Source organism: Magallana gigas, chromosome 3, assembly GCF_963853765.1.
Source record: "Magallana gigas chromosome 3, xbMagGiga1.1, whole genome shotgun sequence".
NCBI classification, from domain to species: domain Eukaryota; kingdom Metazoa; phylum Mollusca; class Bivalvia; order Ostreida; family Ostreidae; genus Magallana; species Magallana gigas.
The window spans coordinates 51237547-51262030 of NC_088855.1; the positions used below are offsets into that span (position 1 = coordinate 51237547).

The window sequence follows — 24484 nt, forward strand, 5'->3', positions numbered from 1 at the left end:
GAGAAGGACGTGTCCAATGAAAAAGATCGGTACAGAATGTTACAGACACGGGAGATCACTCTAAAAAGTGCTCGTTCTGATGCAGCATGGAAGTCGATAAAAATAATTTTGAAGAATATTTACCAAAAATAGAGGAATCGATATCAAAGGCAGATTTTGTTGGTAAAAGATGAGCCTAAAATATATACTCTTAGACGTTATACACATTTCAGTTATTTTTTAAAAGTTGTCTTATCGAGGAAATTCGAACGAAGTAGTGTCACATGTATGCAGTAACAGTGCATAGATTCGTAGAAAAGTGTACGCAATTGTATGCAAATTATTTTTTGGCTGCCACTTTACAGTACCGTTGTGAACGGTGGTATTTAAGCATGCAGAGTGACATCAATTGTCTTTTAAACTTAAAGGTTTGTCAGTATCATCATTTTTCCAGTCCCATTATTCACCCTGGAAGAAGAAAGGATGTTTCATTGTTAAAATGATATTGTCCTATTGACCCATGATACAGATACAAAAAGTTCAACTTTCCCATTTTTTCGTGCACTCATAGTGCGTTCACTTGCGCTCTCCACTTCTCTCTGTTCGCGCTCACTGTGCACTCACCAGTGTTCACAAAGAGTTCACCTTGCACTCACCGTTCGTTCAGCATTCATTTATTGATCAGTCGGATAATATTATATTTTGGTTGATAAAAATACATAGAAGAAGTTTTTTTTGTAATTTTTATCTTCATTACCGACGAAACACAATGTAAGGATATAATTCCCGAGACACTCTAAATAAATTGTTCATCTTTTTTTCACATAGCGCTCACATATCATTCACCGTTCACTTTGCACTCTGTTTGTGCTTACCGTTCCTAAGTGAACACCTGCAGCCTGGGCTCGCTGTTCACTCAGGGTGTGCTCATGCACCGTTTGCTCAGCGTGCACTCATCATTCACTCACCTTTCAAGTGGGAAAGTAGAATGTTTCAGGGACTGTAGCTCAGATGGTAGCACATCTGACTCAGGGGGTCTGAACTTTAATCATGATCTAGTCCTCCATTATACATGTATCTCCCAAACTGTTATAACACTACTGGTAGTATCTCTGATCCACTGGTGATAATACTAGTGTCTTTTTCAGTTGATATGTGTTGATAAAAAGTTTATGATATAAATCCTTTCACAATTACTATAGTTCAATCTGCTCTTTTGCAAATGAATTGAAACAAAATTGTAAAAGTTTTAGTTGGTAGATAATTAATTGATATATTAGATTTTAAAATTGCAGTTACGTCATATTTCCCCATTGATGTCAATTTGCAACTCAGTTCTCATAAAAGGGCATATTCTTAAGCAAAACCAGAACATGCCCGAGCAGCAGGGATTATATTGAATGTATTTTGTATATCATATACCAAGTTATTTACAGTACTAATGTTTTTATTTCCAGCCATTGATACAGAGTTTACTGGATTAAATCTGAATGATGAAACAAAAAACAGGTATTTATAATTATTATATAATCAGAAACTTTCAGGAAGTAAAGTAAATTGATCCCTCATGTTGTGTGTAATACTGTATAAATTATAAACTCAATTATTTGGAACAGCACATTTATGTTTATAAATGATTTAGGGTAATAGATAAATACTTGTGTCTTTGACCTATCACTAAATGTAAACACATGATATATTTAGTATGAACAGTGTTAGGCGGAAATCGATCTTTAATTACCTGGTAGATCAAAATAAAATACACAGCCAAATGTAATAAGCTTAAGTAGTTGATGGTGGCTGCTTTTAATAGATATTAATTTTGATAGCCTATTTCTTTCAGTTTGTTTGATACAATTGAAGAGCGATACAACAAACACAGGAGAAGTGTTCATCAGTTCACAATCAGCCAGATAGGTACAAATAACACATGCTATCTAATTTGAAAAATGTATATATTAAATTGAATCATCAGTATATTGTTGCATTGTCCCCTAGCTCTGTATAAAAGAATTTAATTTTCAATTTAATATTTTTTCCCCCAGGTATTTCAGCATTTGTAAAGGAAAATGAAAGGTGAGAAATAAATGAATTCTATACTGTATACTGTTTAGTGAAATGATGAAGAATTTGCAGTTCTCTTTTTATTGAGCATCGATCTGTACAGACTCGTTGTCCTTGGTCTAGGTATGTTGCACACAGTTACAACATGTACCTGTTTCCTGCCTCCTTTGGTCCTGTTGATGTCCGCTTCATGGTTCAGGTATATTTACCTATATTTACCTATAACGTTGTCATTCTCCAGTGAAAAAAAAGGCATAATTGATTTAGGGTATAGAGATTTTCTGTAATATTTCACTCAAAATTTGTAAAGTTAATTGAATGATTCATAAATGTTCTCATGGTGAAAGGTAATTATATTGAATCACATTCACTAAAATATTAATTCCTGTGGCAAGGGGATACTCCACTTGATGGTCAATGCTCTTACTTAAAGGTACTTTTGTTGTTGTTGATGATATTCATTTCTAGTAGATGTAATATGTTGTTATTGATTTATGTCTTTAAAAGACAGCTCTCAATAACAACAATTGTATTTGACTGATGTAAAAACATCAAATTAAAAGACTCTTTTTTTTCATTTTAGGTGACCTTGCTAAGATATATCTGTCAATATATAAACAATGTTTGTTTTTGAAGTGCCTCCTAAAACCTTTTACATAGAAAGTGACTGCAGTCATTAAATACTTGCTATAATAAGTGACTAATACTTTATAATACCATTTAAACATATAAATAGTTTTTATCTTTTTATTAGGCATCAAGTTATGAATTCCAAAGAAGATATGATTTTGATTTTAACAAGGTAAAAGTTGGGGTTTTTTTATGAAATTATTTTGATAAGTTGAATGACTGACAAGTACATGTACTTGTACAGCATTTGTAATACTGTAACATGTTTTCAGTTTATAATCAAGAAAGCTGTCTTGAAGCATTCATTGGTTTGTTATATGCCAGATTACATTCCTGTAGATTGTTGAGGCAGCTCTATATCTATGTAACATTAGTTTTATGCAATTAGATGTGTTTTTTTTATCTGTAGTATGTCTACTCTGGAATATCATTTATGAATGAGGAGCAAGAAAAACAAGTTAAAACATTCATAAAAAGAAAAGAGATCACTGCTGGGGTCGAAAGGTGAGACCTTTGATTTATTGTCGTAACAAAAAAAAGTAGAGCTGCCATTGTTTCATGTTAATCATTTACTACCACTTAGCATGGTAATTTTCATTTGGGAAGTATTGATTGATTTAATAAGAGAAATTGTGTCCAAAAATTATGAATTACCTGTATGTATATTTGTAAAATTTAAAGAGAGAAGTTTTATTGTGCTTGTATCACTCATATCTGAACAATTTGAATTTTTTCATAAAGATGTTGAAAGAAACAAAACAAAAAATTATGTCCCTGATTGCAAAGAAAAATGGTTTTCTGTGTAAAGTTTTGTTTCCCATCAAAGCCAGTGTTTTATTTACAGAAATATTGAAAAGTGTTTGGTACATTAAGATAAATAGTGTTTCGTCCCCTATCAGATCCCGTGTTTTACTTACAGGGACGTTGATGAGAACCTGGTACAGGACGTGTGTTCGGAGGTGGCAGAGTGGTACAGTCGAGCCGCGGTCGGAGACAGCCACACAGTCCTGAAGAATGATGGTAAGGTAGCCTAAACAAAGACGGTAAGGTAGCCTAAACAAAGACGGTAAGGTAGCCTAAACAAAGACGATAAGGTAGCCTAAACAAAGACGATAAGGTAGCCTAAACAAAGACGGTAAGGTAGCCTAAACAAAGACGATAAGGTAGCCTAAACAAAGACGATAAGGTAGCCTAAACAAAGACGGTAAGGTAGCCTAAACAAAGACGATAAGGTAGCCTAAACAAAGACGATAAGGTAGCCTAAACAAAGACGGTAAGGTAGCCTAAACAAAGACGGTAAGGTAGCCTAAACAAAGACGGTAAGGTAGCCTAAACAAAGACGGTAAGGTAGCCTAAACAAAGACGGTAAGGTAGCCTAAACAAAGACGGTAAGGTAGCCTAAACAAAGACGGTAAGGTAGCCTAAACAAAGACGGTAAGGTAGCCTAAACAAAGACGGTAAGGTAGCCTTAACAAAGAGGGTAAGGTAGCCTAAACAAAGACGGTAAGGTAGCCTAAACAAAGACGGTAAGGTAGCCTAAACAAAGACGGTAAGGTAGCCTAAACAAAGACGGTAAGGTAGCCTTAACAAAGACGATAAGGTAGCCTAAACAAAGACGGTAAGGTAGCCTAAACAAAGACGGTAAGGTAGCCTAAACAAAGACGATAAGGTAGCCTAAACAAAGACGATAAGGTAGCCTAAACAAAGACGGTAAGGTAGCCTAAACAAAGACGGTAAGGTAGCCTAAACAAAGACGGTAAGGTAGCCTAAACAAAGACGGTAAGGTAGCCTAAACAAAGACGGTAAGGTAGCCTTAACAAAGACGATAAGGTAGCCTAAAGAAAGATGGTAAGGTAGCCTAAACAAAGACGGTAAGGTAGCCTAAACAAAGACGGTAAGGTAGCCTAATCAAAGACGGTAAGGTAGCCTAAACAAAGACGGTAAGGTAGCCTAAAGAACAAAAAATTGTAACTCACAAAGTGTAGTTTGTCACAAGGTGAATCAGGTATATACCGCTACATGTTGCTTATATTTTCAACCATGCAATTTTTACATAGATTTATTAGTACCGTAGTTAAAGTCATAATTGTTTTCGAAAAACATGATCCATTGTTCAGCATACGTCATGTAATATTCAGCAAGCATGATAGCATTTTGTGGTACATTATTACATTACATAGAGATTTCATCAACAGTTAATTGTCATTAACGATATTTTTTTTAGGGACACGAAAACTGAAGTACAACTATGTATTTGAAAACGAAATCAAAAATAGGTATGGTGATGTCTGGACATCAACAGATAATGACAGAAATGTGAGTGTTGCAAGTTCTGATTGTTTTATATAGATATACATGGAAATGGCAGAGGTCTGCTCATTGGTCTTAAGAATAGTTAAACATGAAAATTGCTATAATTTTTGACAATTGAAATTTTTCTCTTTGATTCCATATTTATAAAACTAGAAAATTCATGTCTGGCACATTCAGATCAACAAAAGATTCTTTTCAATGTAAAAATAACAATACCTTTGGTTTTTTGTTTTTTATTTCCTTTCAACAGCAACGGAGTATTACACTGTATCTGTAAGATTAAATCATATAATAACATACACTAATAACAGTTTATTTAAATGTCAGATTGTTGTCACAAAAATCACACATGAAGAAAAAGCGGAGCGAGAGAACAAACAGAAAGCGGACAGCTCGGAGTAAGTTATTTTACAGAAAATATACATATATAACAAACATAGATCAGATTACTGGTTAGTTTTATATACACAATATTTATTTTGAAAAATAAATAGCAGAGGCTAATTTTGAAAATGTATGATGTATTTTATTTACAGTTTATCATATCTTTCAGACTTTTTAACAGTCTTATTGGATTCAGGAGAGTGTTTTTGGCATTAGTTAAACATCAAAAAGTGAGTTCAAAATTTTGTCAAGTCAATGAATTAAAATTGTATGAATTAAAAGGGGTGGATCCAAGTTTACCATGGGTTTAGCAGTTTTTACTTTTCATGTACACACTTTCTTTAAATCAACAGTTTTCATATTACATGTTTTGCAAAAGTAAGGGATGAAAGTATAATGGAAGTCTCTTTCCCCTAGACAATGTGTCACTTTGCTGTTGTTATTTCAGCCCCTGATTGGTCACAATATGTTGCTGGATTTACTGCTGATCTTTGATAAATTTCACAAGCCACTTCCTGGTAAGAGCCTTATGGATCCATGAATTCTGATGTCAACATCATTTCAATATTGGGACTCTCAGTAAAACTGAAATGTGTATGTACATTTCATGTCACGGTTTTGCTTCTATTTATGATATAGCTCATTACAAGGATTTCCAGGAAGAGATACACAGAATATTTCCTCTGATTATAGACACAAAGAGTATTGCAACTCATCTGATTAAAAAGGTATACCCCTGGCAAAAATATTATGTCACAGGCTTTTGATATTTGCTTGATTTACCCTTTTGCTAAGAAACCATCACTCACAGATTTAAAAGAAACTGTAACTACATGTATTTCAGTTTTGCTTTTTAGCTCACCGAGACGAAGTCAAGGAGAGCTTATGCTATACCCTCGGCGTCGGCGGTGGCGTCGGCGTCGGCGTCGGCGTCCGGACCTGGTTAAAGTTTTTGTTGCAGGTCCTGTATCCAAGCTATTACTTGTCCTATCTTCACCAAACTTGCATGGATGATGCATCTGGACCTACTTATGGAATTGAAAGACTTGGATGCTGAATCTGGGTCCTAAATTTTAGATGCTGGAGGAGTTTAAGGTTGTTGGACCAGGTTAAAGTTTTTGTTGCAGGTGCCCTTTGATAGCAATATCTAAGTTACTGCTGGTCCGTACTTCACCAAACTTGCATGGATGGTGTGCCTTATGATACTGATGCACCAGACAGGCTTGAGTGCTGAATCTAAGCTATAGGTTTCGGATGCTGGAGGAGGTTAAGGTTTTTGGAGCAGGTTAAAGTTTTTGTTGCGGGTGCCCATTGATAGCCATATCTAAGTTACTACTGGTCCTAACTTCACCAAACTTGTATGGATGATGCGTCTTATGATACTGATGCACCTGACAAGCTTGAATGCTGAATCTGAGCAATAGGTTTCGGATGCTGGAAGAGGTTAAGGTTTTTAGAGCTGGTTAAAGTTTTTGTTGCAGGTGCCCTCTGATGATTATATCTTAGTTACTACTGGTCCTAACTTCACCAAACTTGTATGGATGGTGCGTCTTATGATACTGATGCACCTGACAAGCTTGAATGCTGAATCTGAGCAATAGGTTTCGGATGCTGGAGGAGGTTAAGGTTTTAAGAGCTGGTTAAATAAAGTTTTTGAAACAGGTGCCCTCTGATGATGATATCTTAGTTATTACTTGTCCTTACTTCACCAGACTTCCATGGATGGTGTGTCTTATGATACTGATGCACCTGACAGGCTTGAATGCTGAGTCTGGTTTCGGATGCTGGATAAAGTTAAGTTTTTAGGAACAGGTCACATGTTTAATAGATGATAGTACTATTTCAAACTTGCATAGTTGATTTAACTGTAATATGAATGAATTGCAGAGGTAGCTTCAGATGCAGAGCTTGATCTCCATTATCAAGGATGCTAAAAAATAAATCTTAGTTATTACAGGTCCTAACTTCACCAAACTTGAATGGATGGTGTGTCTTATGATACAGATGCACCTGACAGGCATGGATGCTGAATCTGAGCCATAGGTTGCGGATGCTGGAGGAAGTTAAGGTTTAAATTGCTAGTGCCCTCTGATGTTGATATCTTAGTTATTACTGGTCCAAACTTCACCAAACTTGCATGGATGATGCGTCTTATGATACCAATGCACCTGATGGGCTTGAATGCTGAATCTGAGCCATAGGTTTCGGATGCTGGATGAGGTTTAGTTTTTTGGAACAGGTCACATGTTTTATAGATGATAGCTTGCATAGTTGATTTAACTTTATCATAAATTAAATGCAGAGGTTGCTTCAGATGCAGAGCCTGATCTCCATTATCAAGGATGCTAAAGAAATCTCCTACCTCACTCAAACCAGCTCGATAGATAGATGTGTTTGTTGATAAATGATATAACATGATTTCTATGATATAGTTTTGTATGATATGAAACAATATTGTTTGATATGATACAAAATGATATCATATGTTATATTATAAAAGTTATACGATACGATATGATATTGCATCATTTTTTTTTAATTTTATGATATTGTATCATGATATTGTTATGTATAGTATTGTATATTATGATACAATATTGTATAATATTATATTGTATTTTTAATTTATTATTTTATCACATGATACAATTACATAAGATATTGCAAAATATTATATTGTATCCTATGATACAATATTGTATATTCTATAATATTGTATCATACAATATTGTATAATATGATATTGGTTTCAGTAATATAGAATTATATCACATGAAATTGTATTATATGATATTGTAATATAATATAATATTGTATCATACGATAATGTATGATATGATATTGGTTTTTATGATATATTATCATATCACATGAAATTGTATTATATGATATTGTAATATATATTATTGTGTCATATGATACAATATGTATAATATAATAATGTATTTTATAATATTTTACTTTATCACATGATATTGTATCATTTGATAAGATACAATGTTGGAATCAAATTATATTGTATTATATGATATAATATCATATAATGTATCAAATATGTTTCAGTGTCATTCAATACAATATCATACTATATTATACAATATAAAATCTTGTTTCAATGTTATGATGTATTATGTAATATGATATTGTAATATAATACTATATTGTATAATATTTTATGATATTGTATTATGTGATCAAATACAATAAGGTATAACACAATACAATGTCATATTATACGTTACAATATCATATCTCATTATTGTTTATTACGGTATTTTATTGTATTATATGATATATATTATAAATATGACATGATGCAATATTTAATTTTATATCATTGTATTGATTAACATATGAACATATGATTATCGTAAAAAATTTTATCAGATGATATACGATATTTTGTCAAAACAGAATCCATGAATATTCAAGATCATAAAGTATGATTTTCATATAAAATGATAAAGGTGGTCTTATGTAGGTGATGTCTCATAAGGGTGATGCTCCGTCTCGGTGAGCTTAGTAATCTATGATTACCTATGTTTTGTTTTTAATCAGAAATTAGACCTGAGGTTCAATTCCACTCTTGGTGGTCTGTACCATGTATTTAGAAGGTGAGATAAATGTTTATTGTTTATATTCGGTTATACTTACTAAGAGTATTACAACAACAGAATATTATGTCAACAATTTTATTTGTCATAGTATTATATGTGTAATCTGTTAAGTAATACTTTATAACATTCATTTGTGTTTGATTTCCGTTATTTCATATATTCTCCCTTCCCGCTGATTACATCTCCTTCAAGATTGAAATACTTTTATAATTGAACAAAGATTTCGTAAATCCATATATCCATCAAATTGCATTAAGATCAACTTTTAATGTTTGGACAATAGTTTGGCAAAAAATATATATGTACATTTGTAGCCCCCACAAGTGTTAAAGATTTCCTGGTTCTCTATTTGACAATTTATGTCCACTGATACAGGTTACCAGTAATGATATAAGGATGACCGTCTACTATTATTTGCCAATATTTGATCATTATCCCTCTATGATCAGTTGCAAGGGTTTTTTATGGTTGTTATTCTCTCTGTAGTGCTGCAGGTCAGAATTTTGTGATCCATTCACCAGTAATAGCACACGGAGAAGATTTCACAATTTACAGCAGTAAGTTTATTGTCTTACAGTGTTCCCTACATTCTGAGAAATTATGGTTGACTATAATTTGTAAATGTACCTAGATCAATTAGGTCAATTAAAGTTTTCAAAAGTGTTATTTTAGTTAAACATTATTAATAAACATGTCATTGCCCAAACTTCCCTATTATCATTTGTAGATGAGACCTACTTCCCTTTTATCATTTGTAGATGAGACCTACTTCCCTTTTATCATTTGTAGATGAGACCTACTTCCCTTTTATCATTTGTAGATGAGACCTACTTCCCTTTTATCATTTGTAGATGAGACCTACTTCCCTTTTATCATTTGTAGATGAGACCTACTTGCCCCATGAAGCTGGATATGACGCATACATGTGTGGCTATTGTAAGTACATGTAGTATACAAATCATATACATGTAAGTACATGTAGTATACAAATCATATATATGTAAGTACATGTAGTATACAAATCATGTACATGTAGTGTACAAATCATATAAGTACATGTAGTATACAAATCATATACAGTACATATAGTATACAAATCATATAAGTGCATGTAGTATACAAATCATATAAGTACATGTAGTATACAAATCATATAAGTACATGTAAATGTAGTATACAAATCATGTAAGTACATGTACTATACAAATCATATAATTACCTATAGTATACAAATCATATAAGTACATGTACATGTAGTATACAAATCATATAAGTACATGTACTATACAAATCATATAAGTACATGTAGTATACAAATCATGTAGTACAGTATATTAAATCATAAAAAAGTGTGCTTAGAATGCTCTACACTTCTACTGTGAAAAGGAAAGATCTCCTGTAAGCCCTGAACCTATCTAGTGTAGATATACATAAGTTCTGAATGATCACAAAACTAGGAAACTAAGTACATGTATCTGATTGGTTATCCAAAAGGTCTGTACCAGTACATGTATTTTATTCTCTGTTCTAAACCTATCATTACACCCCTGCGAATGTGTTTGGAATGTTTTCTTTATCGTTGCTAAGTATGCAATAAATTCAGAGGTGCTCGAATGAAAGTTCATTAGACTACCCCAAGATTCGTTCAGTTCCTGTGAAATTTCGAGCGAAAGTATAAGTGTTCGTATAATATTCTCAAAACTGGTCGTTTTTCATATCATATGCTACTTTGATTTATATTAAAACATGAAAATCTATGAAGATGTATGTCTTATTACATCATCTAGCAGTTATTTAGATAAAACGAGGATATTCAGAACAGAGTTATTGTTCGTGTTCATCCACTCTATACGTGGTTGAAAATAAAAACATTGGGTTGTTAATAAAATCATAGCCATGTTTGATGCTTGTGGTGTGCTATACCATGCTTTAAAAAAAAAAGAATGGGTGTCTGTTTTGCATAAAAACTTAGTATATCGAGACATTTTCAAGGAACATTCTGCAAGAAATAGTCTGTTCCACTACTGATGCTATTACTAGATCAGACATGGATCGAAAATTAATCCTTAGGGGGGATCACTACTAAACATGTTAATTGTTGCAAGTGCAGAAAAATCCCCTATTTTTTCTATTGTAACATTTATTTCTAGAACTCATTTTATTCACAAATTAATAAAGATAAATTTAAAATCAATAAACATCTAGATTTTTATTTAAATTCAAGTTCCTAGTTTCTATGAAATATACTATAAATACGAGGCACGATTTTTACTGCAAAACTGAAAGGGTCAATTAAACCATGTGGTCTAAAATTTAAATGACAATTACATTCACAGGGGTGATTATTCAGGAGAATGAAATGATAACCCTGATAGAAGTACCGTAATCACTACTCCTCAGTAATATTAACCCCACAGAATCAAAGTCTCGTCCTCCTTGTGAAGACATTCACATGTACAGGTCAAAATCTTCAATGATTTGTGCTTGCGTAAGAATTTAAGACTGTTGGATTATCAGCAAAACATATCTGCTTTGTTATTTGTATCTTTCTTAACTGTATGAAATGATTGACAACAGAAGCCTTGGTGTGACTTAAAATTTTACATGCATGATATTTTGTGTTTTAGGTTTCCTAAGGATGTGCCACATACTAACCTTTAGTGATGTTAAGTAAGTTCAAAGCATTTACTTTATATACAAAACAAAAACACCAATACATTCACCAATTATGATAAACATGTTCATATTTCCTCATAATGCTGTGCTGTATGTATCTGTGTTCCCTTAGGGCTGTTGAGGTTAATGCCCTGTTAATTCTTTGATATATCTTTAATAATGTGTTCCCCATATGTCTTCTAAGGCTGTTTTTTACTGTTTGATACACCTATATTCAGAAATATACATGTAAGTAAATAAGGAATGAACAGCAGGCAAAAATAGCCTATATTAGTTCTCTCCAATAAAGATCAAGGTACATAACAGTGTATACTTTTTTTTAAGTTTTACATAGACATGTAACTAACTTATAGAGAATACAAAGATAAAAAGATACATAGATACACCTTTAATGATGTGTTTCTGTTAGGTCCACTGAGGTGGTGCCCTGTACATTCTCGAGGTACCTGAATGAGATTAAACCATTCCATAACAAGATTAACATGATCAGAGCCAGTATCAACTCTTTGGTAAGTGAAGAACTTATCCTTTCTTTATTTGACTCTTATAATGTAAAATTTGAATTTTGAAATAAGACACATCAAATACACTGTGTCTGTCTTACTATCTTAAAAAATCAAATTCCAAAGCTAATTTCTACAACAATAAATCTATACCCAGTACATTATTTGAAACATTATTTTTAATAATTAAATATATACGTGAAGTAAAAGAGTGAAATTATCCAAGCTTTGTCAATCCCAGAAGTATATGATAGGACACTATTGATTATAAATTGTTATAGATTATAGTAAAAATCTTAAAAAGGTATTTCCTTGGTTTGAAAGCCAAAATGGTCATTTTTAAGATCAATGATTTTATTTCCTCCTCATTTCCTCTGCCTAACACCTCCCTATATATACATTTCCTATAGGATTTATCAGGCAGTTCCAAAGAACCACAGAGACCTCTGGTGTTTGTTCAGTCTAAAACAGCCTCATTTCAACTGAGTGCTTATAAGGTAAACCCACTTAACTAGCTTGATGCTTCTTTAACAGAAGTAAGATTCAATTGTAAATGTAAGAAACTGATGTTTTTAGAATTTAACTCTGACTCATGATATGAATGTTTATTATCTTGCTTAAAAATATATATTGAGATAGGATTTATTCTTATGGTAAAAGATTGGGTTATTGGACTTTTAGCAATTGAAATTTCACTTACTTTATTGCCACCTTTAGCTTGCCAAGGAGTTTTCAAAGTTTGGAACAGTAGACATCAAATTACAGAGTAAATCTAGAGCACTTGTGGCCACAGGAAATATATACTGGTATGGAGATCAAATTTTACTCATAAAAAATCATGTTCTATTTTTTACTGTTATTCAAACCAACAGTATCTTAGAATTTAAATAAAATTAAAACAGAATCATGATGATTCATGGGGAGATTTTTTTTCATGGATTGTCTTTAACACAGGTTAATGAGTTCATAGTTTTGTGGAATAACTTGTACAATTAATGAAATAATACCTTAATATTATTTCTCCTTTACTGGTTGCAGTGCCAGGGACCTAGTCAAGTTTTACAAAAATGACAAGAGAATGTCCGTCCACCATTACAGTAAATGGAGACACTCTCCTTATTCCAAACCAGCTCTGTGGTACGTTATGATGTAACTTCATATATTTTTTTGGTAAAAAAATTTGATGAATTATAGTATAAGTTGAAATGTTGTGAAATGATATATTGTATATGTAATTTATAGTATATCAAATTTATAATTACATAATTACAAAGCAGTTTATCATGAAAATATTTTTTCACTTTTGCAATGATAAGTTGGTTAGTATTTACAGTTTAGAAACAAACTGGTGCTTACATGCGCAAATACATATCTACAGCAAAACATTGATGCAGCAAACAGTCTTAAATGTCTTCCCCCAGGTCTAAACGCATATTATAAGATGGGATACATTTATAGCAAATTAGATAAAGCAAATCAAAATTGAAACATGTTTTACTGTATAAAAGATATTTTCACATTCTCCCTGTAACACTTGAGCAATGGCTCACATTCAGGCAATTTATTTTTTTATTTCAGGACGGGGGTGATTCTGTCTGGAGGTATGTGTCTGTGGGCTCTGTGGAGCAGTAAGAAAAACAACACTTGATATCAGTGCTATCTGTAAACTGATATCTACACCCACAGATATCAGTGTGATATGGATATCAGAGGAATAACTTGTGATTAAAGAAATCTTGTCTGTGATCATTTATAGCAACAAATTTGTGACAGCAATAAATTTTTATGACAAGATATATATAAAAGAAACTAAAAGTGTTAAACAGTGCCAAACAAAACTGTGCTTTTTATCACATTGTTGTCAGACCATAGCTGACTGTGAAATAAAACATTTTTATTTAGATTAGCTGTCCCTGCTTATTCTTGTGGTCTTAGTGCTACCATAGAATGCTGTCTTTTTTGTGGCATTATGCTACATGTATCTTGTCACCTATGCAGACATTGAGCTGATATTTTGTGTGTGTCTTATTATGACTACTTAAGGACTCCTTCATGGATATTGTTTCATTTCCATTCTTAAAGAATATGTCTTCATATTATTACTTACATGTATTAGGTTAGTTACTGACTCACTACGGAAATATATTGGGTTGATCAATCTCATAGATGGCGAGGCGAAGCCGAGCGGTCTATGAGATTGATCAACCCAATATATTTCCGTAGTTAGTCAGTAACTAACCTAATAAGTGTTTTGTTTTCCCGAGGACTATCAAGCGTCAAATTTATTCACAAATAGCAATGATCATGGCACAGCCATTTACAAGATGCCTAACATCTCGTCCAATTTAACTCATTTAAACTCTTCAAAATTTTCCATCTCACCTTTCAAATACTCTTTAAAAATCTTTGCTTCAGCCATGTTTACCTACAATGTTTTGTTGCTATTCAATGTTAAATGTTTTCTCCCTTTCCTCTGCAGAGATTTGAGCAAATTTCGACGCTGCCATTTTGTTCTTCTCCAGACAAAACAATGTGACGTCAATATTTTAAGGGCAACTACTCTAATTTTAAAGAATTTCAAAGGGCAACTACTCCAAATGCTTTAAGAACTTAGGCATGCATTTTCTGATTAAATACTATGAAATGTCCAGATGAGTAAGCGAAGCGGCGACCAATGACGGCCATATTGCCTAATATTAATTCTCACAGAACAAATATAGAGGTATATGAGGCAATCACGTGCTATGTTTAAACCAATGAAAATGTGACATTTCAGTCCAAGGGAAAACAAACTGTTAATGGGGGTTCAATAGAAATTCAAATGCCTTTATGAATAGCATTCATGTAGCTTTTTTCACTGCATTTTCATTTACCTTTAATTTAAATGTACACATTATTTGGGGGGGGGGGGGGTTGGTGGGTCTGATACAATTCAAAACAATAAATCCACATACAGTGTAAGTATTTGAATTTAAGTGGACATATTACAAATTGATGACATTGTTTTTAGGTGCCAGTGGGCAAACAAATCATACAGAGAATTTAACCATACACAGATTTGCTGAATGCTTTTCAGGATTCAATTGACTTTCATCAAGCGAACAATCCTTTAATAAGCAAGCATTAAAATTACTAACTGTACTCGGTAGTTGACATAAAATATTTTTTACTTATATTATCAAAAATTATCAATCTGTTAAGAATCTGCGCCATTATGGTCCACATTAATTACAATGTTTATCGCCCTTGTTTATTGGACTAGAATAATGTTGGATCACCTCCAAACCTCTTTGATACATTGTATATAAAATGATTAACTGAATGTGCTTGATTTATTTTCTAATTTGATGCGGCTCATTCAGATGTCAGGCGGGGGTGAAAAGGAAAAATAGATTGTAGTCATCAGGCATAAAAACCTCAAATTTAAATCCACCCTTATTTACTGTACATTATTGTAATACATTAAAAGACGCTAGAAAATTATCGCGTTGATTTTAAATCACATTAACGTTATTAAATTGCTGATAAATTTCCTCAGCGATTCAGAATCTTTGTGTTCAGGCCCCATATAACACTTAAGATAATTCTGGCCTAATAAACCTTTTAAACAATTTTTCTCAGCGCTAAACACTGTACATTACTAAAAATGGTCACGTGATTGTTTGTTTGAACTTATTTTATTGTAATATGATTACAATGGGATTGATGGTATAGTTTTGTTTTCATCGTACATCTATTGAAGAAAAAATACTACTAACATGTATAACATCGCCTGAAATTGACCGATGTAACCCCCCACCCCCCCCCCCCCCCCCAAAAAAAAAAATTTTAAACAAAAAAAACTTGATTTATTCTTTGCAAATATTTTTTTGCGAGTTCTTGATACATGAATGGGATGTTAATGTATTTGAGCTTTTTCATGAAGACAGTATTATTGCATGCCGAAAAAAATCATCTAAAGATCCAGTGTTGATTCGTCAGCGTGGAAATGTAAATTTCAATTTTGTTTGTAAACATAAATGTACGCATTCGTGAAATTGGCCAGAGATTTAAGTCTTTAATCTTCAGTCCAATTTTACTTTAAACTGAAGTAATTAACTTATTCCATCGAAAGGTTTAAGGATTTAAGAAGCGAAAGAAAGAAATGTATTAACAAAGTCAATATTGACCCCGTACCATTGTGAATATTCGCAATTGTAAGAAAATCGAACGGTGTCTCTAGTGTGGCCCTTTTTAAATATTTGTAGATGGGCTTTGATTGCTTTTTCTTGTTTCTAGACGTTTAGGCACGCATGGCTTGTTCTTCATTTCAAACTTGTTTGTTATTTATGCAATCCTAGGCCACGGTATGACGAGATTTGTCAATATGTAATTAAAGACATATTGATTTGTTCTTACACGATTCACGGAGAAGTCCCAAGTGTTGTAAGACAATTATATCATACTAAAGATCAGTACCTCTTTGTAGTTGTTACATTTTATCTACCCCCAATATCTTAAGTGTCATTACGTACGAAAATGAAAGCTTAAAAGTTTGAAGTCTAATTGTGCGATGATTTTAAGTAGAGATATTTTTGAATTCAGGAAAATAACATCAAACGTTAGGTTTTGCGGGTTTAAAGGTAAGCATTTGTTACATGTCGTAAACTATCCTTTTCTTTAAAAGTTGCTATATAATTTGGTATCTTCGTTGATTCAAATAATTGATGCAATATCACCAATTCTTATACAGCTAATTAAGTCTTCATTTTACAACCAAGTAAAAGCTATACACTATTCTTACTAAGAGATAGGGCATTTGGGGTTGAGTGTGTATTTCGGAGTGTGTTTTTTTTTTGGGGGGGGGGGATGTAGAAGTAGAGGAGTGGAATCTTTTTTGTCGTTTTTAATACAGTATTGTTTTTTTATAACTTAAACCGGAAAATTTGAATGTTTTTATTTGATGAAATTTTTATTCTTTTTTGCAACCTATACTGTTCAGTAAATAAAAAACTATAACTTTCATAAAATATGGCATCCAAGAGTTTACGATCAACCCTTCTCCTCTGAAAGATCCACCCTGGTATAAAGGAGTAGAGTGGAGTAGCGAAGATGAAAATAGGGGTGCAGAATTTTAACGACTGAGTGTAAAATTCGAAGCGCTTGTTTAGGATTAATTACCTATGCTTATTTTTTATCAAATAGGAGAGGGACACAAATATAATTGAAAGTAATTTTGTATTGATTTTTTTGGTGAGTGAAAATTAATGTAAATTTTAAAATCATCTACTAGTACTTTGTAGAAATTAGTTGTCAAATTCCAGAGCAAATCAGTCTCTAATCACGACTTGCCTATAATCTACAAGGTTGGGGGGGGGGGGGGGGATGGGAGTAAGTTTTAGGTAATGGGTCGTGTTTTTCATCTTTAATTACATATTCATACTTTTGCCAACATCCCTCAAAGGGAACTTAAGAAGTGTCCTTTCGTCACAGGCTTTTTATTCCGTGCACTCAGTGACTATAAAAGTACATTGTGCATGCGTTATTCCTACCTCTCAAATATTGTTACTTTCCCTTCTTTTTACACGTTGGGAAAAATATTATGCCTTTATGGTGTTTTATCAAATCAGATTCTTTTTTATGAATTGTAAAGAACTGGATTACAGATTTGAAATTGATGCAAATATTGATTCAAGCCCACTCGTTTTGTGAGGAGAATATTTACATACATATGTGGGGATTATATAAAGGAGCACCTGGGATTTCTACAACTAATTAACTTCTTGACCTGTTGTGTTGGAGTTGGTGTCATTTTTATAAAGTCAACAAAGTCTGTTAATTTTAATGTTAAAAATGCCCCAAATGGCTGGATATCATGGTGTCAGCCAACAAACGGGTTATTTAAAATATAGTTGAGGTACCATTTGAGTTCTTAAAGTAAACACTATAATTGACTTTTTACTCTGAATTTTAGATGCATTAAACTGAACCTATTTCTCGGTTACACCCGCGCATTGCTGTTAAAATTACGACTCGTATTTTTCATTTTCTTTTATTTAGCTGTCTTATTTTAGTTTTTACACAATTTCAGTAAGACTTATCGAGTCTGGTATTTACCAATTCTTTTAAGTTTTTTGTTATTGCAAAAAGGGTATTTAGGGCCAACTTTTTTGCTATACGAAATCCCTGCAGGAGTGTTAGGGGGTCGTAAATCACCCGAACCCACCCAATATTGAACAACCCTATGATCAAACTGAATAGAAAATACCCATATTTTTAAATGAGTAAAACTTCAAAGTCCCTAACATCAGTTACATTTATATATATATATATATTTGTTTAGTTTATATCGAAGATTTAAATGATATTAAAGTTTTACAAAATATATTAAATGTTTCCACCTGGGAAAATGTCTCCCCTCAAGAAGTCACAGCTCCATTTCACATTAACGTCCTTTAATTTTGCAATGTTTCAATCAGATCACTTTTACCCCCAACCTTGGCGCCATTGTCAAAACCCTCTGTCGAGGCGTTCAATTAGAGATCTATTGTGAATTTCTGATGCATTTTGGTGATTTAAAAAGAGCAAAAGTAACTAGAAATTGTTTATAATCTTCATTGTTCCGACTTGTTTCTAAAGAAACCCATTTATGGCATTATATCGACCGAGTTCGCACAGAGCATTAAAACAAACAAATTAACGACCTACAAGCAGTATGCAGTTTGTTTCATTTGATGACTCTTTCGGGATTCTTTTTGTATAAGATATATATCTGTGAAATCAGTCGCGAAAAGGAATAATATTTGCTCGAGGAAACAATCTCTCCGGGAAACAAAAGATTTAAAGTCTAAAGCATGGCTGGAATCTTAAAATGACATCTCACTCCGTACAAGTCATCTCACTGTTTAAGTGGAATTACTAAAAGGGCTCGAAAACACGAGTTGAAAACAACTAATGTTACCCAAAACTACGTGCTAAAATGTTTTGATATAACACGGGGAAAAGGGTTTCTTAAAATACCACAAGGAGTTTTTTTCTGTTACATGTTGTGTACCCTATACAGACAACTTACTTTTTCTGTCTAGTGTTTATGTGACGAGCTGCGGTGCGCTTCCCTTCACTTGGAATGGTCATTGAATTAATTGGACGGAATTTTCAGATTGTCCCAAAACAAGGAAAAAGTAAGTTTATTTTTATCATCGTATTTGCAAAAATACGCCTAATTGTTTGATGTTTTAACATAGAGGTAGCATGCATTTATTAATCAATGCCATTAACTTCTATATAGTTTTCATTGATCTTGCATTGTGTACTGATATTAGACAATCAAAATAAACGTAAAATTGTTTTCTTTAGCGCATGAAAGACAGGCCGTCTTCAAAATATTTAAAACTGTTTGTTTTCATGGAGTGATATTGTTGTTTGTAAGCACTTTAGGTCGGTAATTTGTTGGATGTTCCCCCTGACGTTTGAACAGTTCGGACATGGTAAATATTTAACCCTTACTGTTGTAACAAACAACGAGGAATCTGACTGTTGCGGGCATCAGCTTGAGACAATCAATATGGCTTTTTGAGAATAGATATTTGATAGTGTTTTTTGAATAAATGGCTTATTACGATCAATAAGAAATTATAGGATGCAAGGCTGAAGATAAGGGAGCAGGACTGCCAGAATATTGATGGACATAAAAACCGTTTTACCAGCATTGCTCACGTGCCACTTATCGCTCTCAATGATAAATTTTTTTGAAAAACATCAATATTGCTAATCAAAGGACAACTTAGATGTAATTGAACATAATTAAAATTTATGAGGTTATATATGAGGCACTATTCTTCAGTCATTTTAGTTTGAACAACCTTATTTTAGTGTTATTATTAGGAACATTTATCAGCGCTTTGTGAAGAGAAAATCAACATTTAAGTAATTTTTCTTATCTTAGTGAAAGTGCAGCGAAATATTTACTTTTACCACTTTAAAGGCATACAGCGGTTTATAAGAATTAAAATCTTTGAAGAATGGGTGTTGATTACAGAATATCTTACATCTCTTAGAACGGATAATAAACGCCGGTGTTTATTTATGGTTGGAAACATCCTACTAGTATCTATAGCACCTGTAGATATATGCTTTTGCACCCGAGTTTCTGCCCTGACCCTAGCGTCCACTCAAAAGTTTCCTGACACTAGCGACTCGCATTGGAATTTATACAAATATATCTGCTTGTTTTTTCCTAGATTGAAGTTGTTCCTTTGCTGTTCATCGATTTAAAGATCATCTTTCATTTGGGTATAAATGATGGATTTTAAACAAATAGAGGATTATTAAACCACTTGTTTGCCCATGTCCAACAGCGCCGCAGACAAGTACTTAGACAGAAAAAAGAAAAAGTGTTCATTTTCAAGTGACAGTCGTGGAGAATTTCGTAATTTACTGACAACCGTTTAAAGAGGGTGAAATGCTTGTAATACGATTGGTTCCTGCAAGTAGGAGCCTTTAATCTGTATAATGATCTAAAGGATGTGCTGGATTATCAGGATTTGTACAGATAATCCGGTCAAATACCAGTGTCAAAGTTTTGTCGTATAGTCTTGGGAAGAGACCATTTCTTAGTTATCTCTTGGTAAATACTGCCAAGAAAATGTCATAAGAGGGTGAAAACTTTTTGGGGGACAGATCCGTGCTCCTGTTTTTCAGTGACTGTCCCGTTATGATTATGACACAGCCCAAGAGTTGTTTACGGCGGACGGAGACCTCCCTGTCCAGATACAGCGACGATGTCTTCTCAGTGACCATCACGCCGAGGGGGACCCCGACACCTTTCAGAAGAAGCGAAAGTTCCTTTGCTCTTCTAAAACGAAGCCAACCATCGTCTTTACAGTTTCCTAAAGTGGAAGCGACAAATGTCAATCGTGATGACAAGCTTAAGCTTTCTAGACTTGGACAGAGAATCCGCCGAGATCCCCACCGGGCTATTTCTATCGACGAATCCCCTATCATGTTACTTCCAAAAGCCAATGTTCGAAACGATTATGACATTCGTGCAAGTAAACGCGCCTTCAACGTAGTTGCCGATGATGAGCTATCCACCTTTCACTTATCCACAGTTCCACTTGATCGAGAGGAAATCAAATCGTCGAGATCCGTCTCCAGGTCTTCCATGAAAAGTCGAAAGAGTCTCCAAAGTGAAACGGACAGTGGTTTTGGATCTTCTCTTAGGCGGTGTGTTACTTTTTCAGAACTCAGTCTCAGTCGTTCTACGATTGCACGGTCACTGGATGATATCGAAAAGTCTTCCGAGTTGGAAGATGTGAACAACAACAATCTAAAAAATATAAACATGTTAGATTCTTTGTTTGGTCCTCTACCGGAAACAGAGGATGATGGCGGGCACTTGGACTCTTTTGCAGACGTTATTCCGGACCCACCAAAAATCAGGAAAAAACAAAAGGATAATGCGGAGGTAGAAGATCAAAGATGTACTTTAACCGAAACTGATGTGAAAAGGTGTCACGAACAAGACTGCGAGATTTGCAAGGGATTTGCATCTGAACACACGAGGATTCAGAGATACTTTGGAGGAGTTGACCAGTTCCTGCAATGGCTATACTCTAAATGGGGAAAGAAGGTAATGTCATGCTTAACACAGATTTACTAAATATGTTCACATTGCAACACCAACAAATTGCTTCTGTCTCTACAAATCGCATGTAAATATGTAGTCTTAGCACTAGTGATGTTACTCTTCTCTACGTATGTACTAAATTCACAGTGTCAATAGGTTTGTCCACAATATTGTTACAGTAGTGCTAACAACTTCAAATGGTTTAACTCATCTTTTAAAAAAATAAGTCTTTTATTGAATGCATAGCATCAGTAAATAACGATTTAGCATGTAGTATAGTATCGTTTCTTAATTAAAACAACAGAAGAATTAAGACTTTTTTAAATGATGAACGGTATTTTAAGATTCTAATCTCATAAATCAAAGAGTAATTCGAAATCTAAACATTTTTAACCGAGGTCAGTTTACAAGATCTAGAGTAAATGTTTGTTAACCATCGTGTCCAACACAGTAATGGATAAAAAAAGAAAGTTAAGTCTCTGGATCGACCTTATCAAAATCGAATCAAATAACAAACATTCTCGGCGTTAATGGGAGAATTTTATCGATAATGAAGCAATGCAGAGTCATTGATATCACCAGGAATTTAATGACGTCTAATTTCGGTTTATGTCGAAGACAAAGAACGGCTCTGTTCTTTTTTTGGTACCTAACCAGTGCAAACGGAAGTTACGTCAGCACGTCTGCAAATGTCACCAGATTGTGATGTCGATGGCAGTTTTATCTGAAACATTGATCCATGTATTTTTTCTCATACAACTGAACAATGTGAATTCAACTATAATTATACACGTACATTCCTAATATATACTGCTGAGTTCATTCGATAAACGAGAACATTTCACTATACATGTATCCTCCTTGTTTTAACTATACAACCAAGATTAAATGAACGCAGTAAAAAAAATGGTTTTTTAAAAATTATTTTGATACAAGTATCAATGTTTTATTGTTTCAGCCAAAAAAATTCCTATGATAAGTTCAAAACAACAGTAATACAACTTCGAATTTAACCCCTCCCTCTTTTTTTGTTCATAAAATCCCAATATGATCCTTTTTTCACCCAGGATTTGGGTATTTGAGGACCCCCTGGTAAAGTCGATAGTACTTTTACATCACACCCAATGGAAGTAATCTAATATTAATCCTCTGCTATTAAATAATACGGTCAATTTAGCAAAAAACCAGGGAACCCCTTCAATACCTTATTATAAAAACTGGACATTTTGTCTAATTATAAATGACTTTCCATTGATTATACAATTGATTTCATGGAAAGCTACCTGTCGTTACCCAAATCCCTTGTCCCCTAGATGGCACAAGGTTACGTCGATAAAACTCTGTCTGGTCAATTAATCGGAAAGCGTGCCCATGTAAAAGGTCAAGGATAAAATTAGAGATGAATTACCCATGTCAAAATAAAAAAAAAAAAACCAACAACCAACAATCCAGTTTCTTTATAAAATTAACAAGGTTACGGTTTTCAAGTATAAAACGAGACTTCAGCATATTTTTTTTTTGGGGGGGGGGGGTATAGAAGGGAATTATAGGTCGATGAGAATTTGTAGGTGGTCTGGAGTGTGGAATGGTTCATTTATGAAGTTGTTACCAAAATTATACTTTGTCGTATTAAGGTACCGGTAGTAAATATTTTACTACAAATTAAATAATATAGTGCATGAAGAACCAATTTGTGTTCAGTGGAGCAATGCCTCTATACTGAGTATGACATTAATCATCTATTAATTATAAATTTATACACAAATTTTTATATAGGGAAAAAGATTTTAATTTATATAATCAAATCAAATCAGTTGGTTTAAACATTTTAAAATTTGTTTTACGGCATTTTCCAGTAAATGAGAATCATTTAGTGCAAAACGATTTTGACTGAACTATCGATGTGCATTATATTACTTTGGAATATGGTGACTGGTTCAATAACTCGCAGTACGTTAAAAAAAGTCCTGTAACTCAACACAACCTTTTTATCTGTATTACACTGACTCGCAACACGCAGTCGCCCAGCACTATTAAGGTATCCCACTCCTCAATGTTCTTGTATCAAGAATTTCTTGAGAAGTATACCATTGAAATCTGTAGACAAAATATACTTTAAAAATACAAAGATAATGGGGGGGGGGGGTCGGGGTCAGTGTTCATCCCTCTGAGTAATGGCCAATTTAATTTGACCCTTTTGCACTTAGAATGCGATTTCAGCCTGATTAGGGTTTGTTGTCAGTATTTCTGATTAAGCAAACTTATTTCTTTAAATATTGTTTTTAATCATGCACAATGGTCACACTGAATGGAGGGATTACGACAAAAATTGTACGAACCTGCATTAATTTTTTGTGACCTTTTTACACTAAAAATAGGCAATTTCTTAAACAGTTACAATTTGATTTGAAATAGAACCGTTTTAACAAGTCCTTGGACTTTCAGTAGGATGGAACTATCTATTTCTTGCGTCAAAACAAGTTAAAATGACGCTGGTTTCGAGCGAAATATGCACCGATTGCGTAGCCTTACTGCCCTTAGCTCAAAAGCCAGATAAATCTTGTTGATTTCAAAGAGCCATGACTGAGTGGCCTACAATGAAATAGACAGGCCTACGTCACAATGCTGTTTGACACAACTACCCAAAGTCCAAGCTCCTGTTAAAATGATTCTAAAGAATTTGAATATCAAGAATTTTATGACATTAATCC

General features: G+C 33.4%; 2 protein-coding genes across 29 annotated transcripts in view; both read left to right on the forward strand.

Annotated features, from left to right (window-relative positions):
* Positions 1 to 15: 15 nt before the first annotated feature.
* Positions 16 to 14069, forward strand: LOC105331025 (poly(A)-specific ribonuclease PNLDC1). Of its 2 annotated transcripts, none has more exons than XM_066080191.1 (22): positions 16 to 162; positions 1437 to 1488; positions 1823 to 1896; positions 2025 to 2055; positions 2167 to 2242; positions 2798 to 2845; positions 3083 to 3177; positions 3593 to 3693; positions 4898 to 4989; positions 5314 to 5384; positions 5540 to 5600; positions 5819 to 5888; positions 6010 to 6098; positions 8929 to 8984; positions 9474 to 9544; positions 9870 to 9923; positions 11615 to 11657; positions 12073 to 12172; positions 12577 to 12663; positions 12884 to 12972; positions 13205 to 13303; positions 13745 to 14069. In XM_066080191.1, the coding sequence occupies exons 1-22, from the start codon at positions 87 to 89 to the stop codon at positions 13812 to 13814; spliced, it is 1605 nt and encodes a 534-aa protein (XP_065936263.1). In that variant the 5' UTR covers positions 16 to 86; the 3' UTR covers positions 13815 to 14069. The 2 variants fall into 2 exon arrangements, with proteins under 2 accessions (XP_065936263.1, XP_065936264.1); XM_066080192.1 differs by lacking the exon at positions 16 to 162 and adding an exon at positions 248 to 407.
* Positions 14070 to 18841: 4772 nt separating this feature from the next.
* Positions 18842 to 24484, forward strand: part of LOC105331026 (serine/arginine repetitive matrix protein 1) — a 35496-nt gene continuing 29853 nt past the window's right edge. For 7 of the 27 annotated variants that reach the window (XM_066080206.1, XM_066080217.1, XM_066080204.1 and 4 more), the window contains exons 1-2: positions 18844 to 19326; positions 20386 to 21776. In XM_066080206.1, coding sequence (XP_065936278.1) covers positions 20859 to 21776 — 918 coding nt within the window. In that variant the 5' untranslated portion in view covers positions 18844 to 19326; positions 20386 to 20858. Of the gene's footprint in view, positions 19327 to 20385; positions 21777 to 24484 lie in introns of all 27 variants that reach the window. The other 20 variants (XM_066080212.1, XM_066080209.1, XM_066080214.1 and 17 more) reach the window with 10 other exon arrangements.

Bases quoted from the DNA above. Each gene is read 5' to 3' on its own strand.
- LOC105331025 (XM_066080191.1), top strand. From the start codon at position 87: ATGGAAGTCGATAAAAATAATTTTGAAGAATATTTACCAAAAATAGAG. The intron at 3,694-4,897 runs GTAAGGTAGCCT...TATTTTTTTTAG, and splicing joins CACAGTCCTGAAGAATGATG to GGACACGAAAACTGAAGTAC. The intron at 5,385-5,539 runs GTAAGTTATTTT...CATATCTTTCAG, and splicing joins CAGAAAGCGGACAGCTCGGA to ACTTTTTAACAGTCTTATTG.